This window comes from Cynocephalus volans, chromosome 7 (genome assembly GCF_027409185.1).
Source record: "Cynocephalus volans isolate mCynVol1 chromosome 7, mCynVol1.pri, whole genome shotgun sequence".
In the NCBI taxonomy this organism is placed as follows: domain Eukaryota; kingdom Metazoa; phylum Chordata; class Mammalia; order Dermoptera; family Cynocephalidae; genus Cynocephalus; species Cynocephalus volans.
The window spans coordinates 108,951,201-108,969,875 of NC_084466.1; the positions used below are offsets into that span (position 1 = coordinate 108,951,201).

General features: G+C 34.4%; 2 protein-coding genes across 13 annotated transcripts in view; one reads left to right on the forward strand and one right to left on the reverse strand.

Annotated features, from left to right (window-relative positions):
* FAM13C (family with sequence similarity 13 member C) overlaps positions 1 to 13,990 on the forward strand; it is a 109,639-nt gene extending 95,649 nt beyond the window's left edge. For 6 of the 12 annotated variants that reach the window (XM_063102389.1, XM_063102391.1, XM_063102390.1 and 3 more), the window contains 4 exons: positions 1,231 to 1,326; positions 2,608 to 2,807; positions 4,275 to 4,376; positions 7,858 to 8,620. In XM_063102389.1, the coding sequence (XP_062958459.1) occupies positions 1,231 to 1,326; positions 2,608 to 2,807; positions 4,275 to 4,376; positions 7,858 to 7,981 (522 nt within the window). In that variant the 3' untranslated portion in view covers positions 7,982 to 8,620. Of the gene's footprint in view, positions 1 to 1,230; positions 1,327 to 2,607; positions 2,808 to 4,206; positions 4,377 to 7,857; positions 8,621 to 13,910 lie in introns of those variants that run through there. The other 6 variants (XM_063102381.1, XM_063102383.1, XM_063102384.1 and 3 more) reach the window with 5 other exon arrangements.
* The window catches only part of PHYHIPL (phytanoyl-CoA 2-hydroxylase interacting protein like), a 64,151-nt gene continuing 55,296 nt past the window's right edge, over positions 9,821 to 18,675 (reverse strand). Inside the window, exons 4-5 of the mRNA XM_063102393.1 lie at positions 15,456 to 15,573; positions 9,821 to 10,570 (exon numbers count right to left, since the gene is read on the reverse strand). Of these exons, the coding sequence (XP_062958463.1) occupies positions 10,036 to 10,570; positions 15,456 to 15,573 (653 nt within the window). The 3' untranslated portion in view covers positions 9,821 to 10,035. The remainder of the gene's footprint in view (positions 10,571 to 15,455; positions 15,574 to 18,675) is intronic.

The window sequence follows — 18,675 nt, forward strand, 5'->3', positions numbered from 1 at the left end:
TTGTTAATTATAATCACCCAACAGTGCTGTACAACATTGAATATTAGTCCTCAAATTTATACTTTTATATCCGTTAACCAACTTCTCACCACCTCCCCTCCCTCCTCCCCCTCCCCTTTCTAACTTCTGGTGACTGCCATTCTAACTCTCTACTTCTATGTGATCAACTTTCTCAGCTTCCACATGAGAGAGACACGTGGTGTTTCTCTTTGTGTTCCTGGCTTGCTTCACTTAACATAATGTTCTCTAAGCTAATCCATGTTGCCTCAAATGACAGGATTTCATTCTTTTTTATGGTCTTATATTACTACATTGTGTATGTATACCACATTTTCTTTATTCCATTCATCTGTTGATGGACACTTGTGTTGATTCCATATCTTGACTATTGTGAATAGTGCTGCAGTAAATGTGAGGGTGCAAATACCTCTTTAACATACTGATTTCCCTTTCTTTGGGTATACACCCAGTAGTGGGATTGCTGGATTATATGGTGGTTCTATTGGTAGTTTTTTGAGGAATCTCCACACTGTTTTCCATAGCGGTTGTACTAATTTACATTCCTACCAAAAGTGTATAAGCGTTCCCCTTTCTCTGCATCCTCACTCGCATTTGTTATTTTCTGTCTTTTTGTTAATAGCCAATCTAAATAGAATGTGATGATATCTCATTGTGGTTTTGATTTGCATTTCCTTGATGAGTAGTGATGTTGAGCATTTTTTCATATACCTGTTGTTCATGTGTATGTCTTCTTTTGAGAAATGTTTATTCAGCTCATTTGCCCATTTTTTGATTGGATTATTTGATTTCTTGTTATTGAGTTGTTTGAGTTCCCTGTATATTCTGGATATTAATCCACCAGGGACATTTACATATGATAACTTATTAAAAGCAATCCTCATTCTGCCATATTAGGAAACTGAGGTTCAAAGATTACATAATTTTCCATGTTAAAAATAGCTTGTAAGTTTTGAATCAAGTTACCTGAACTCATGTTCTCGGATTTCAAGACCAATATTAATTTGCAGTTCCCTGTTTAGAAATCTAAATTGACCAAACCTTTCTCTTTAGAAGTTGATTATGTCCATTACTATTTTTCTAATTACTGTTGCATTATAGTATTATAATCCTTTACTTTGAGGCCTCATGAATTTTTTTGCCTGCTAAAACTACTGACATGTTTTCACTCTTGTCTGAGAAAGGAACGATAATTAATTTCATGTTTTTCAGGTAACTAAGCAGGACAAGAACCTCATAAAACCTCTTTATGACAGATACAGAATTATCAAGCAAATCTTGTCAACGCCTTCTCTTATTCCAACAATTGTAAGTCAGGATGCTTGCACCTGTACTGGTGCTTTGTATTGTTTAGTTAGCACTATGTCAAAGTTAGCACTGTGAGAGTTTTAAAGGAGCCTTCGTGGCAGTATTTACTGATAATGAGACTAGTTGTTATTCCAAAAAGTGGAAATGTGGTCTTCTCTAAACCCAATATTTTACTTAACAGTGGCTGATAATTATAACTATTGTGAAACAGTTGTATGTTTAAAGTAAGTTTTAACATTTGCTTTCATTGCCTTGGGTGAAGTAAAAAAAAAAAAAAACTGATAGATTTCAGTTTAGCATTGTCTAGTTTATAACACAGCTGGACAAATGAAGTCTTCATATTCTGTGCCTGATGGTTAATTTTTCTCCTTTAATAAGAAAATTGATATTATAGTCCTTAATATAAGGCAACATTTGTTTTTTGGTACTATTTGACCATACTGTACAAGATATGAGTAGACTTATTTCAATATAAAATAGAAGTACTGAAATTGAATTAGACTGCTTTTACTAAAGAATGATTTATGGAAATACAGAACTAGAAAAGCACCACAAATCCTACTCCATCAATATCAGAACAAGACATGCTCAAGATACTAATGTAAAGAGAAATAAATACTGACAAATGTAAATTTAAGTATAGTTTAGTACATTTATACCTCTATATTTTTAAAGACACTAAGAGAATAATGATTCATAATCTTTGAAATTTTCCCATTAAGGACATATAATTTAAAATGGAGTTTTAAATTTTCAGATTTCCTGTAAGATCTTTTGGTTGTGATAAGAATTATCAGAACATGTTACAGAGTAACCCCACTTTGCTTTGGCCTTCAAAGAGCTTTTCTCTGAATTTGTCAGTGTATCCTCTGTATCTAAACATGGCCCATACTGGGACCTGACTTGGTGTATTTCTAGATAACAAAATGTGTCTTAATTCCATCTCATATTAACCCATATCACTGGTATGAAGATGGGGCCCAGAAAGTGTGGGTGATAGGGAAGTGGTAGTGCAATTGAAAGTGTGTTTCACCCAGTAAACACAGATGAACTTGGTGAACATATGACCCAGCATGGGTGCCTCTTTGCTCATTAACTTCTGCAAGTTTTTAAATGCAACTGAGGGAGAGCTCCTGTTGGTAGCTTCCATTCCCAGTTCTCAGTAGGCACAAGGGTCACCTACTGGTTTTCCTGGTGTCTTTTATGATTCCCCTTCCTGTTTTTGCTTCCTCCAGAGGCAGTTAACATTTTGTGACTTTGTTTAACTTTTCCTGTGATAAGCAGGAGGAAGAGGACTCAGATGAAGACTGTCCTGAGCAAAGCCAACAATCTTCTTTGCCAGGCCCGGCATCTCATCTTACTATTGGCGATCACGTCACCTACTCTAATGAGGCTGAGCCTGTTAGGGTGTTGCTACCAGATGAAAAGAAAGAAGTGAAACAACCAGCTCTTTCCATGTCCAATTTACATGAAGCCACCATGTGAGTATGAATCCTATGTGTGCAGTGTCCTTTTAACTCCTTCTGGTCTGGGGTACCTTTTAAATGAAGAATCAAGGAGACAAAGCCATGAGGAGCCACAGCTCCCAATAAAGTCGTAATGGTGCCATAAATGCTAATGTTCAATTTGCTGTAATCACACCTCTTTTTGGCAGGGTTCTAGTACTAGTCTGACTCTCTTCTGGTTTGAAGCAGAGCTGGCCTTTGAATTTTTGTGTATGTGTGTGTGTGGTTGGCTGATTATGGGGATCTGACCCTGTGACCTTGGTGTTATAAGACTGCATTCTAACCAGCTGAGCTAACTGGCCTGCCTTGAGCTGGCCTTTGAAAATGTGTGGGTCAATAGTTGTCAGGGCCTTGATCCCAGTCCATTCCATTTAGATGTGTTTCTCCAGATTAGGAATCCCAAGGGCCTTATGTAAACAAGTTGCCCTTTGTTTTCTTATAGCCTTGATCAGGAGCTCTTTGGAGTTCCTTTAATACTGTATTATCATTATTGTTATTACCATTATTCAGTATCTGGCATTCCTCTTGATCATTTGACCTTCTTTGGTTTGTACAGCAGAGATTATGAGATTTTCTTTAACATGTATTATATAGTGAGGTGAGTTTATGCTCCAAAATAGGTATGAGGTGAGATCAAGGACTAAGTTATAAATTAAGATTTTAAGGTGCTTGTAAAACCAGTTGGTATCTTAATTTCAGTTCAAAGAAGTTTGACCTGTTCAGAAGCAGAAAATCCTTTTTCTTTTGGCTATTTTTGGTTTTTTGGTATTATTCTAAAGCTGCTATTCCTTACTTTTTTTTAGGGGGGTTGGACTTTTTTGATGTCAATGGAACTTTTTTTAGAAAATGCCCATATATAATTTCAGGGAGTTTAGTCTCTGAAACACAAGTTCTCCAGAAGTTCTCCAGATAAAAATTCCTGTTCTGAAGTTTATGACTTTTCTCTCCTGTCTTAGTAGAACGAAGTGAGTAAAATTTGCAACGTAACTACAGCTTTCTTCTGGGTCTTAGTTTCATTCCCATGGGTTTTGCCATTCTCCCTATACTCTAGATTAAGGATAGAATTTTTAAAAAATCTCTTCCTCTGTATCTCTTGTTTAGTCTACCACCAAATACTGATGAGTATTCCTTCAAAATGTCTGTTACTCTCTCACCCATTCATATTGCCATTACCCTCGCCACTTCTTATAATAGGTTTAATCCGCTTGCCTGTTGTCTGTCCTTTTTCCTTTCCTATGATATTGTTTTTATCAGGTAATTTCCTATGCTTATGTGCTCCCCTGCGGTCAGGCCATGTGTGCCATACTTACTCCAAAACACTTTTTTATGATCAGAACACTTCTCAATTGTAATGTGTTTTTTTTTTGCTGAACAGATAAATCTGCTCATGATGCTATTATGCCAGTGCTCAATAATGGCAAATGTACATTTTACCTGATATAGGCCTGTACTTCTAGACCATCTCCGAGAAACTAGGGCTGACAAGAAGAGACTGCGGAAAGCATTAAGAGAATTTGAAGAACAGTTTTTTAAACAAACAGGAAGGTAAGTGGGCAGAAAGGTTTTTTGAGCTAATATTTCCTACAGCACTATTGCTAAGAATGAACTGCAACTTTTTGAAGGAACAGTGACTTTATATAAGATGTAAATAATTTCCACAATGGCTTAGACTCAGATTTGTCCAATGCAACATTCTGATAATTATTAGGGATGTTTTATGGGAGACTGTAGCTGTCAAGTATAACAATCTTTAAAAAATAAATGATAAACTCTAAAAATCCCTAACTTTGCATAATAAATCTCATTGTAACTGTTGAATTTAAAAACTTATTTGGTTTTTCAGCCCATATAACTTCTTTATTTTTGGTTTCTTATTTTTCACAAATTATTCCTTACTTTATCAAATAATAATTCTTCCTTTGCTTTAAATATCTCCTTTAAAATTCAGGATCTTCCCTTAATTAATTTATTTCAAGATTTGGTTAAGTTCATAGCCGTTCTTTCCATCCCTTAAACAAATGTTTACTCAGATCCTCTATTTGTCCTCTATTTTATTGTCTCAACCCAAATCTCATCATACACTCCATTAGTTTCTTCTAATTTTTGGTGTATCATCCAGATTACATGTGTAATTAGGAAATAAGGGTTATTGATCTGCTTCTGGAAGAGACAGAGACAAACCATTTAGCTATCCTGAACTTCAGTTTCCACCTTTATAAACTGAAATGATTGCACTCCTGGGATACTCTGAAAAGCTACAGCTGTCATGTGGAACATGAATCTTTAAAAAATAAATAAATCAGTAAAGGGTGTAACTTTTCCAAAGTCACAAAGCCATTTAAGTGGCACAGGTGAGACTGAATTCTTCCTTTGCATTTCAGAGCATAAGCACTGGAGTCAGCGCTATGTTGGCTCCTTGTTCCTCTCCATCCAGGTATTTGCCTTTCCTGAACTACTTCCAGTTCAGCAGCCTAAGGGTTGCCCTAATGGAAAGGGATTATTTTTTAAAGGCACTTTCAAGCTTGGTCTGCTTCCCTCTTAGTACTTGGCAGCTCTTCCATTTCAGTTCATAAGGGCTGTTCACTGGGACTGGACCTATTAAGTGAAAACCTTTTTGTATTTAGATAATACAGATGTAACCCATCTAGTTTTCTACATGAAATCTTCCTTTCCTGTTGATTGCTACAAGTCCAGTTTACTTACCTTTCTGCTGATGTTGCTAATCTAGTAATAAATGTTATGTGGCTGCCAAACCTAAAGTGTAAAACATGATTTCTTATTTATTTTCTTTTTCCATACTTTTTTTCTTTTACAAAATGTTCATGCAGATTTCCTACAAAACATTCCTTGGAATGGTGACTTTGACTGTCTGGACTGTCTGCTATATGTTTTGGGTATATATATGACTTGTATCGAAGTTCCTGCTCTTTTAGATTAAAAGAACTCTGTGGAAATTTTTCATTTGGGGAAATATTTGGGGAGATGTTAACAATATTCTAAGTCTAAATAGTCCTTACATATGAAAAATGAGTTAATCACTTTAATGTGCATACATGCTTTTTATAACTTAGAGTTCCCTGAATAAATTGACATTTTTACCAATTTGAACCCAAGTGTATACCATAAAGAGTTTGAGAACTTCCCAGTGTACTTGTAGTCCTGCCTGGTAGAACTGCAATGTTACTTGGAATGTCTTTTGACATACAAGTAAGTTAGTTATGTTCTATGAATAGTATTCTACTGCACCTGTGAGTCCTAAACCCATTTCATATATGTCTGTATTTGACTATAAGGTTGTATGCCCTCTTGTGGTGATATAATTCAACTAAATGCAAAAGTGGTGATCTATTAGAACTAAAATCAAACAGTTGAATGGCTAGAAAATATGGACCTTACTCTTGTTCCCCTAAGGCATTTTATTGGGAAGGCCTAGCCATCCATAAGGTAAAATAACCATGCAAATGGATTACTAAAATTTTTAAGGCACTGTAAATCTCCTTGGTAGTATTTACCATATTAAGTGGCATGATAATCATATAGATATGATATTATTATTAACAAGTATGAGCCAGGAACTGTGCTAAGTTCTGTAGTATTTTTTATATAATGGTAATACAGCTTTTGTATATAATGGTAATACAGGAAACACATAGCAAAATTTTCATTTTGGTCATAGCACTCTTGTTTATTAGCCAAAATGGCGTATGCAGAACTAGGAAAAAGTTATATAATGGATTGTTAGTGTTTTCCTGTAATAATTAGACCATTTCTTCATGTGGATCTGTTTATATAAATTAAGGTAGTGTTCAGACACCAGGCTATAAGTTTGGCCCATAACACAGAAAGGAGGCAATGAACTTGTTACATATTTTAGACAACATTTAAGAGGAACCCTGTCTATGTTCTGAGTTCTGTACCAGAAATTGCAGGGTAGTATATAGTGGTGCAACACAAGTAGGTAACTACAATCTTAGAGAATCTTTAAAGGTTAGCTTGGTTTTTTTTCATTTATAAGAGATAGAAATATCTCTTTTTCACTATTGGGAAAATAGAAGGGGGCTATGGGTAAAACATTAAATAATTTCCCCAGTTTCAGTCATACTAATATTAGAGAATATTCAGTTGTCATTGTGGTGATTACATCTATGTTTTCTATGCCTTGTATTTCAAAGTCATGGGTGGAAAAACCATTGGCTATCTTATTAATCAAGAAGACAAGAGCCTCCTGAGACTCTGTAGCCATTATTTCCCTTTAAAAAATGTATATTGACAACATATTTTTTGTGGGGAGGCAAATGGTTTTAACTCCAGATGTTACCCAATTCTTCTTCAAAGTAAATAGCAAGAGCAGGCAGCTGTTGACTGCTTATGTATACAAATCTATGCATTGTTATTATGTCTAGTCTTAGTAGAATTAGTGTGCCAAAGAGAATCATTGTAATTTAGGCTCTTACAAATTACTTCAATCAAGAAACAGCTTGGTGTTTCTACTATACATTAGAGAGACAGGTTTTATAATTACAAGAAAACTTGGAAATATTTCAAGTTTGTAAGACAGCCAACTGAGCATTTTTTCTTGTCACCCTAAATTTATAAATCATTTGTGTAATCAAATTTCTGTAGTATTTTCAGGTTGATATTTTTAACAACTCTCACTTTAAGGGTTGAACATTCTGCATAGGCAGGTAATGGGAGAATAACTGGACAAGGAATGCCTTGAAGGTTTTGGTTTTTTTTCTCCTCAGACTTTTTCACTTGCTGCATTGCATTGTTATTTGTCTAGGCACTGAGCCACATACTTGCAAAACACCTATGACATTCAAGTTCTCAAAAAGTACTATTATTTAGAAACCTAATACCACATAGAAGAGGGTGAAGACAATGAAAGTGAAAGGGAAGGTAAAGAAGACATGATGCAAAAACCAAGTGGAAGCTGCTACCCTGTACTTTCTCATGTATGAATCATAAAAAGATATACAATGACTTTATTCACTATGAACTATACCCTGTATTTTCCGTTTTGCAGAAGTCCACAAAAGGAAGACAAGATACCAATGGCAGATGAGTACTATGAATACAAGCACATAAAAGCGAAACTGAGACTATTAGAGGTCCTTATCAGCAAGCAAGATGTGGCCAAAACTATTTGAGGTTCAGGAAATGTTTATGATCACCTTCATCTAAGATAAAGTCAAGTGTATTTTCCTCTGCCATTCTTGCTAAGTAGTTCTGACATAACAAAAATGGAAGCACTTTAGTGGTAGTATTAGCTGTTTTTAAGAAAGGATAGCGGGTGTAATTATATACGAGGAAGGATTTAAATGGGGGAAAAATTCAACAGGTAACCATGTAATTGTAAAAAAAAATTCAGCCTCCTCCATGCCAAGGAGAAAACTCATATTCAATATAATTATTTCAAAAACATCTAATATTTTATCAAACATAAATAACGCATAGCTGGGCCACTTATTAGGTAAAGTTTATTTAGTGTCCAAAGATTGTTTATGTTGATGTATGGAAAAGAGCATGATTTTAAAAAATCAGTGAAAGGATAAAAAGAAATTCTGCTTTTCATGTAGGAAGGAATACAGGTATTAAGAAATTATTTAAAACTTCTAATAGATTTTTAAGTGATAAAACGTATACTACCTTGTCACTTAAGTCTGCTAGGATTTCGGTACCCTAAAATATATTAGAATATGTCACTGCTAATTTTTATTTCTATATAAAAATAGCACATTATTTTATCTGTTATTTGAAATTTTACATTTCTGGTTACCAAAGTTCATTCTGATGGCATGTACTTTGTGAATTATTATCTTTGTCTATAATTGACAGATGTTTATATTAAAATAAAATACTGTATTAAAATTTTAAAATAGGTATTTTGGATAGATATGTGTCTTCAGTATATAATCTAATGTGACCATAGTATTATTGCTAATCTTTTTGTTTACTATAACTAAGATTATATAACTATTTTTCCATTGAGAATATGCATTTTTCTTAATGTTCTAAGATCTGTACTTTGTAAAGTCAAAAAACTTTCTCATGTGCTGTACTTATTCTTCATTCTGTACAAAATGAAAAGTTTGGAAATTGTTTGCCATGACACCTTGGAAAAGAAACGAGAAAGTTTTATTTGCTTCATCAACTTTAGTTGTGATTATCTTGTTTTGTGTAATTTTGTACTAAATTATCTTGTTCTGTGTAATTTTGTACTAAAACACATGTTTATTTTTGTTTTTGTAAAAACAAGTAAAAGGTCGACATTTTCTTCCATGTACCAACCACGTTTGTATTTCTATTTTCTGTAATGTTAAGCATGATGTTGAAGAAATTCACATTTTCATACAGTTTAGATGGAAAGAATATTGACTATTTCAGAAGCAGACTATTTCAGAGGCTTATTGTATTCTCTGTATTTACCAGGTATTTTATAACTTTTATGAATCAGAATAATGTCCTTCATAAATTTGTTTAATCGAAGTCATCTACTTGTAACAGGACAGATACACAACTATTTGAGGTTTACAAATTACATCTTTGATAAGGGAAATGGTTTCGTGACATGTATACAATTGCTATTAAAATGTAACTCTATATATTCTATATGATTGTAAATATTTTATACAACAATACAAATAAAATATTTTTCTATTATATTTATTATGTTGAAACACAGTAGTTGTTTCCTGTTAGCTAATATAAATAACATAAATAACACTGTCAAACAACAAGTTGGAAGTGCTGACAATTCTAGGCTTCAAGATTTAACTCATGCTGCAATTACAACCTTTCATGCGGTTTGGAGTTATCGCAATATTTGTTCAGTATATTAAAATGAATGCATATTTAAACACCATTTATAAGCCATTATTTTGTATCTTGCTAAAGTGGTCTATATAATTGTTTTGTTATGTTTGGCATAAAGGAAAAATAAAAACATTGCAGCATCTAGACAATAAAGTGTGAGAAGGAAAATTCAGGATATTTCATCACTGAAAGTAGTGGGAAGTGTAGGGAATAGGAAACACTAAAATGGCTCTGAATGAAATTTGAAAAGTGGTAGTTGGCTTTTGGTGATAGCGGCATGTGCATGCTTCAGTGGAAAACATCTGGTGATGAAAATGAACAAAAGAGAATCAGTGTTCCTAAGGGAAGAATAGGGATTGAATAAGAATAAGAATAAGAAAAGTGGGCATTAACGTCCAACACTGATATTACAGGTTTTGCAGCTGGGATCTTTCTTTGCATTTGCAGTAGACAAACTCATGAGCTGATGACCAGTGATTTCTGCCACGGTGCCCAGAGAAAGATCCACAGGGTCAGTGTAAATGACTTCTAAAATGACATCCTGGGCATGGTGGTAAACCAGCACCCCATCTTCTTCCGTACAGGTCAAAAATTTATTATCCTTGGAATTTAGTTGAGGAAGGCGCTGCTTACAAAATTCATCTCCTGGTGATCCCACAGGGGCAATAACAAGAATCACATAATGATAAGCAGTATACATACAGTAGAAGTCCCCAAAGTATAAGTTAGTGTTGGGGTTAAAAAGTTTTTCTGCTGCAATCTCAAACCTGTATCTTCCATAAGGTGAATCCTGGGGTGGCTTCCCAGTATTGAATTCAGTGCTGCAGCTGAAGAAGATGCCTTCTAATTTTCCACTGATAGGAGAGCCATGGCTACCACTGTTATCCTTGATAGAGGGCTGCATAGCATTCCCATGATGTTCTCTGCAAGAGAAAAGAAATGGTGACTGCTTAATACAATAGTGATTTATAGATGTGAATGGCCTAAAAGTCAATCATCTACTGTTTAAGGCCTGAATGCCTTTCCTACTATCAGATAAAGGGGAATGTATCTTTTATGGTTACCTAAAGATGGCTGAATTCCAACCTTAACCCTGAGGTAAAGATGATCTGCTTTTTTATTTAACATAATAAAGTACATTTCCTGGCCAGAAAAATCAAACAGGAAGTAGAAATCTCACAGGTGAAATGACATCTATTACGTGCCTAATGGATTTCAGAATTGGCTTTCTTAAGAGAAAACTGGACTAAAATATTAGTTCGTTAGATATGTTGAATGTTTCTTTAAAGTATGCTAGAATTTAGTCATAAAATGAGTGCTGTCCACTTACAATGGCACACAAGTGTTTCGTTTATTTTGTTTTGGCTTTTTTTTTTTTACCCAGGCACAGGTTACTTATCCAGTTATCTCTCCTTCATTTTGCTTAGAACTGTGTTGGTTACTTCCCTTTATCTTACTCCCAGATATCTATTCTCCACCTTTCTTGCCTCCCACTATAATCTGAGCTCTATCATCCAGTTCTTCCTTGTTCCTTGCTCCCTTCCATTTCAGTTCTACCAATGGGAGGCACCAGCAGATCAAGTGTAGGAGGAAGTAAAGCCTTTGATGTGTCTTCCTCCACTTTCTCCGTGCTTCAGAGCCTTGCGATTCTGGCTGGGCTGGGTTCTTCAGTAACTATATATCCTGACTACTGCTCCTGCTGGGTGACCCCCGTTTCCTTCTATTTGCAAGGACAGTAACATCTTTAAACTCTTGATAGTTCTTGCTTGCTTTAGTATCCCTTATTACCTACCCTAACCCTGCCTACACCTCTGTGGATGGTGGTTTTGTTAAATTCTCTCCAAAATTCTCTTAGCGTGCCTTCCTTTTCTTGCTGGCTCTCTGACCAGCATGACTTAGGATGAAAAGTTCAAGCTACCACTCAGGCAAGGGAGGGTCCCCCAGTCAACATGCTTCTTAAAGAGTCTGTGAATCAGTGATGTGTGTTCAGGATCTGCCCCAGACTTTAGAACAGCAATGGGTCTCCAATTCTACCACCTGAAAACCACTAGGGGGAGCTTATTAAAAATGCAAATTCAAGGTAAGACCAAGAAACTGTCACCCTCTAACGAACCCTATATTTTTATTCTAACTTTTCTTTCTTCCTTCTGATGTTCCAATATTCCTTCTTTCATAATTTCCTTCCTGTTTCAGAAACTTCCTTTAGCTATTAATATGTTTTTCAGCTCTAAAATTTTCATTAACTTCTTTATATTTCTCTACTATTTCTATTTTTATTTTTTCAAGTGTGTTTGTAATTGCTTGTTGAAACATTTTTATGGTGGCTGCTTAAATATCCTAGATAATTCCAAGATCTGTGTTATCTTGGTGTTGCTATTTTTGATCTTTTCTTGTTCAGGTTAAGATTTTCTCGGTTCTTGGTATGATGAGTGAATTTCAATTGTATCTTGGACATTTTGGGTACTATGTTATGGATCTTATTTAAATCTAGTATTTTAGCAGGCTTCTTCTCACTATGTACCAGTGGGGGAAGTGTACAGGGTGTCACTTCATTGCTGTCAGATGGGGATAAAAGTCCAGGTTCCCCACTCAGCCTCTAATATCAGGAGCTGGGGGGCAGTTACCACTGGGAGGAGGTGGGAGTTTAGGCTTCCATCAGGCCTCCTCTCATACAATCTAGCTGGGAAAGTGAAGCGGTGTCTCGTTTCTGGTCCCCATGTGGCCTTCACTGATACTGTGGGGCAAGCCTCATTGCCTCTGGGCAGTTGTGGAAAGTCTAGGCTCCCCACTCAGCCTTCTCACACCACCCTAGTAAGGCATAGAGAGTAAGGAAGGGTGCCTCCTTACAGCTGAGAGAGGGTGGAAGTCTAGGTTCCCCACTTGCCCTTGGCTGTTAGATGTGGTACGGCAGTTTTTGTTCCCATGGTGTTTGGATGGAGCAGGGCAGTTATTGTCTAAAAGGTTTCTGTATTCAAGGCCGTCCCTTTCTTGGTCCTTTGAGTAAAGAGAACAGACTTTCTGGGGTTTTTTTTGTTTTGTTTTGTTTATTTGTTTTTGTCTGTGTCCACTGGTACTTCTGAGTTGCCAGCTTCCCCAGCACCTAGTACTGAATATAAGAAGTAAAAAGAAAACACAGGGAACTCATCACTGTGTCACTCCTTGAGTTCCAAGGTCCCTAATTTGTCTACCTTCTTCTTCCTCCACCTTTCGGAGTCTTCTAATATTTCTTTTATATATTACGTCCAGGATATTTAGTTGTACTTAGTGTCAAAAATAGAAGTGTGTCTACTCCATGTTGTTCCTGGTCAAAATTTCTTACCCTTGTGTTATATTCTCATGTAAACCCAAATACCTATATGGTATGTGTCCTACATGAATCAGTAAGTGCAATTATATAGAATAATAACAGCAGCAAATATACAAACAGGAATTTAGACTAGGAAATATGCCCTACTCTCAGTGACAAAACCTCAACTTTGAGGATATACAATCTGGCAACAAAAGTACAGAAATTTTTACACATGTCTACCAATCTCAGTGAATTCCTGAAGAGAAAACTTTCAGATATAGAAGGGAGTTTTAAGGGTATTTAGGCTACCTAGTGAACATGGACAAGGGGTAAGAAATAAAGTGGTATTTTCATTTGGGGTAAAGGAAAGCTATGTTCATTTAGGCATTCATTTTTAGAGAAAGAGATCAAAATGAGTTCATTTATTATGGATTGAATCAGAAATTATCTAGGGCTTTTTCATAATTTAGAATGATTTGAAAGGTTTATTAGATAATTGAAAGGTTCCTTTCTAGTCAAGATTTCTGAATATTAAGATGACATTTTAAGTGGATTCTAATCAAGGAAATGTGTCCTGACTAGAGTTCATTACATAACAAGAAAATCTTTTGGTAAGGGGCAACAAAAATCAACCACAATGTATATCAACAAAATAAAATTTAAAAAAAAAATTAAAGAAATAAAGGATTTTGAAAGCAAAAAAAAAAAAAAAAAAAAAAAAATCAAGAGCCACTGAAGTTAATGTCTGCTATTTTTCTAATATAACTTTTTTAATAAGCAATGTTAAAAACTGTACCCATGCCTTGGCAAGTATATTTAGTTATATTTACTATATCAAGATTTAATTTACATAGATTTTATAACTATCATTATGGAAAATCCAACAAAGGTAAATTTCATTGTTAGTAAACACATCTTTCATGCTAGTAGCTTGGAATTCAATCATATATATAATAACTTTATCCATTTTCCAGGTGCTCTTTTTTTGTTCTTGGAAGCATTTTTGAAAACAGAAGAACAAAATTTTAGAGTATCGAAGTACCTGAAAACAAAGGCCAGTTCCCATCTGAAGGACAGAGAAAATCAGAGGAATACTGACCTCTAGTGGCCAGCTAAAATAGACACTGGCAATACTCCAGGAATCTAAACGTAAAACCAAAGATGAAATTATCTAATCCGATGATGTATTTCTTACTAAAGGCAACAGCAATAGGGAAAATCTTTTTGTTCTCAAATTTTATGATTAACAAGTATAAAGAAACACCTTTCTTGCTGAGTACATATGGTCATTCCCAATCGACAACTGACAAGCACAATAATTTATGCTGTACCTATTAGTTTGTACTCTCTAAATTAAGTGAATGGCATCCGCTAGGAATTATACAAACTCTAGGGTAGATACTTAACCAGTTAAGAGTGTGATGGACTAAACTCTGTATTTCTAAGATAGTCAAACAAACGGCTGGAATGTTTTTCACCATCAAAATATATGAAAAAGTATGATATTGCAAAGTACTTCATTGGAAGAACACAGATGTCAAAATACACTTCTCTCTCTATGATTCCCTTTGCATTTTTCACAGTTTGGATCTGATTTAGATCTGGAACCATGATCTTGAATTAAGAGAAACTAGGGAAGTATGAAAAAACAAAACAAAACAACAAAACTTCCTAAATTTTTTTCATATACAGTCCTGTCAATTTAAGAATCCTTTAGAGATTAAAGTGAGATCAAGGCTTTTAAAACGACAAATTATAGGGATTGCTCTGTAAAAGTTTTAAAACCTATTTAACATTTGTCATTTTAAAAGCCTCAGTCTCACTTTAAAACACACATCTGCTTATTTATTCTCTTCTACAAATATGAAAATTATTATAATTATTAAATTAATAATTATTTTAATTATCAAAACTAGCTGTGGGAAAGAGTCCTTTTAATTTCTAGGGAACTACTTCCAGTGATAAACATAGGATATCTTAGAAATACAAGTCAAATCACTAGAATACAGAAGGAAACAGAGAAGACTATCCTCATAAATAATTAAGATAATGGCAAAGAGATTTCCACTTAGGCAGAAACCTACAAATCCCACCTGATTCACCATAATATTTCATCAGTCACCCTTTTATTCTCTCATTTTCAATTCTTTAAAGGAACCCACAAAAAGAGGAGAGAAAATTTAGTAGTTTGTATGAGGCAGAGGGGATTGAATCACTGGGAAGTAGAAAAATAGTGTGTACATGCAATGCTTATCACTTTAAACACCACAGGTTTAAGAACTTGCAGTCAAATAGATAGGAATTGGTATTATTGAAAGAAATCTAAATGAGGTGGGGAAAAAAAATTCCAAAATCTGACTTTTTCTACTTAATTTCTTTTGGAAATAAAAGTCAGTATAAGTATTTTGAAAACAAAACTAGAAATGCTATTTGACAGAAATAGTGCCAAGGAAAACCTGAGCCTAGAATTTGAAATTGTATTTAGTAATGCAAATCATCACATGGTTTTTGATTCTTACCGAATATAGTCAAAATATTCTTTGTGCTGGTTACGATAAAAAACAGAAAATTTAAGCATACGTCCTGAAATGACTTCGGCCTTCTCCAACAGTTGTGTTAGATGAACTTTTGAATAGTCTAAAAATAACAAAAAAAGAAGTCCGTTATTAAAAATATAGCACCAAAATTACCAACTACATCTATAATAAATCAGAGATTATCAAATTTCACCTTTAGAGAATTCAATTTAGTGAAATGGAAATTGCACTAAGAAAAAAACATTCATTATCCTTGTGTAGTACATTTTTCTTTCTACAAAAATATTTTTGTTATAGTTTATGGTTTCTTAGAATATCCTTGCATTTTTTAAACTATTTTGAAATAAATTAAAGATCCTGAAACAAAAACACGTTAAATAACTCTTCATAACCCAACTAATGTCCATCAGCACCATACTAGCGTCTCTTCAATCAGCTGATAAATTGAATAAGAGAAGCTTATAATTAACAATCAATAGCAAAGTTGGGAAGTACAAATAACAATACCCATTTAATTTACCCTAAGTCTCTGAGGTTCACAAAGTAGACTAAATATGACCATTTTATTCATGCAGAAATTGAGGCTTGTCAAAGTCTAATAATTTGTTCAATGTTCATACAGCCAGTAACCTAGAGACTAGGTCTCTGGCTCCTAGTTGATGGTCTTTCAGTATACAAGACTCTTCAAAATCTAATGCACTTGTCAAAGTAATCTGTTATTTTTTTTACCAACTTTTTGTTTTGAAAATTGAGAACTGTTGTCAAATTCCTGCACCAGAAACTAAGAGAAATTTTTGGTCTACAAAGTTAGTAAGACTTTCCAAACAGAAGCAATTGATTTAAACTGCTCATAGCAGCAGAGTTTGTTTATTCACCACTTTACTGGCTCAACAAGCATTCATTTAGATTACAACATACAATGTCCAAAGCACCATGCAAAACTGTATGATCAGGTAAAAGATAAAAAGACATTATTCTTCCCTTCAAAGAACTGACAGTCTGAGGAAAGTGATAGATATATGGACAATAATGACTTATGGTAAGTATTAACATTTTAAGATTGGGATAAGAACAGCATTTTATCTCTGTCATAGACTAGAACAGAAGCAGATTAGTCTGTGGCATTCTATCTTTTTTAATATACAATACTTGGCACAGTGCCTAGCTCACAGTATGGGCTCAGTAAATGTTTAGTGAATTAGATGTCCAGATTAAAAGAAAACTTGTATAAAATAGCTTTCTCAAAATTTATAGAGTCAAGGTTATTGATAAAGCTTAGGTGAAATAGTCTCCAAATTATTCTGATAAACTAAAATAACAGCTTTGAACAGCTTAAGTTCCTCTTAGATTTTACTCATAGAAATAAAAATGCAAAATAATTTATAGAAAAACATTGTGGCACATTTAAAAGCTGGCATTTTTCTTATTATGGGATGCACATAAGTAAAAGAGCAACAAGGAGATCACTGTAAAAGAAAGTATGAAGACATAATGTTTTCCTTTATATACACAGAAATAAAAACGTACACTCACATACTAAAACAGGTTACAGAACAGAGTGAGTTATATATACCTGTGTGTATATGTGTGTATGTGTTATCTGTCTACCTATCTATCTAAATATTCCTAAACTGGAAATGCCAAAGGTCTTCTTTAACCTAAAGAACAAATAATATTTCATAACTTTCCCTAATTTCAAATGGGGTTTTAGCAAGTAATTATAGCTTCTTTTAGTGGACAAATACTATAATACTGTTTGGTGTAGTCTTACGGAAAATTGCATGCATTAACACAATGTCAAAAGAGACTGTGCTTACATGCCTTACTTAGATTAAACCTTCCTGGTAGGGCACAATGAAAGTAACTGAAAAGAAAAAAGAGTAAACGAGATAGTTCCAAAGAGGAATTTTAATCCAGGAAAAAAATGAGGTGAAATATTAATTCCAGTATGATACATCAAACAGGTAAAAGTTATATCAGTGAGAATTCTTTATTCATTGTTAATACAATGTGGATGTTTTTAGCTATTGCATCACTGATTACTGAACTATGATTAATTCCTTATTCCATCTATTTTAAAACGCATTTTTTCACATTTCTGATGTGTGTCTAACAATAACCGTCAAAAGAAAACTCAGTTTTGTAGTCTAATTGTCAGTGATACATAAAAAGGTGGATTTTATAATCTATGACATCTTAATTATAGAGAAATAAGGTACCAGAGAGATACTATTTTCCTTGCTCTTGAACACTGAAATCCTTAGCAATCCTTGGCAACTTCCTCATGGAATAAACAAAAAGGGTTGAAGATAAAATCAAAATCACAGAGAATTAATATTTCATCCATTTAACATATCCATAGAAGTTTTATACTGAGTATGAGATTTAGAAACTACAGAAAATATTGAGATAAAGCAGCAACTAAGCATGCAATGAGTCTAAAATAATGTGAGTGTGGGTTATGGGGAGAAAACGTACTGATTTATCTGAAGGACGCCTCCGCTGGGGAAAGTTGCTAAGCAATCTGAAATAAGTGAGGCAAATTGTTTTTAAGACTTTTTCTACAAGCTCCTTACATTGAAACATACATTCAGCCTCTCCCAACAGTTTTTTTTTTTAATAGGAAACAGCTGTCTAGACAAAGAGGAAGAAACAAAATCCCATTCTAAGAGATAAAAGGAGGGGATGACAGAAGTACTCAACTAGATATACTTTGTACCCTTCAAAACCTAAATTCTCAATCAATTCCTGTTTCTTGAATGAATGAACAAATAGATAAATGAGTAAGGTGAATGGTAACATTTCCAGTGAAAATACTGGAATATTCCAGTTAAATATTAAGGTACAGTTCAAGATCGAAGAAGACAGGTTCTCCACATCAGATCTTCCAACATCAAACAGCTATAAGGTACGGTAAGCCCCACTTATCCACAGTCGCGGTTTCAGTTATCTAGAGCCAACCATGGTCTAAAAATATTAAATGGAAAATTCCAGAAATAAATAATTCATAAGTTTTAAATTGTGTGCCATTCTGAGCAGTGTGATGAAATCTCACACCTTCCTTCTCTGTCCTGCCTGGGACATGACTCTTCCCTTTGTCCAGCGTATCCACACTGTACATCCACACGTTAGTCACTTAGTAGCAATCTGGATTATCAGATTGACTGTCATGGCATCTGAGTGCTTGTGTTCAAATAACTGG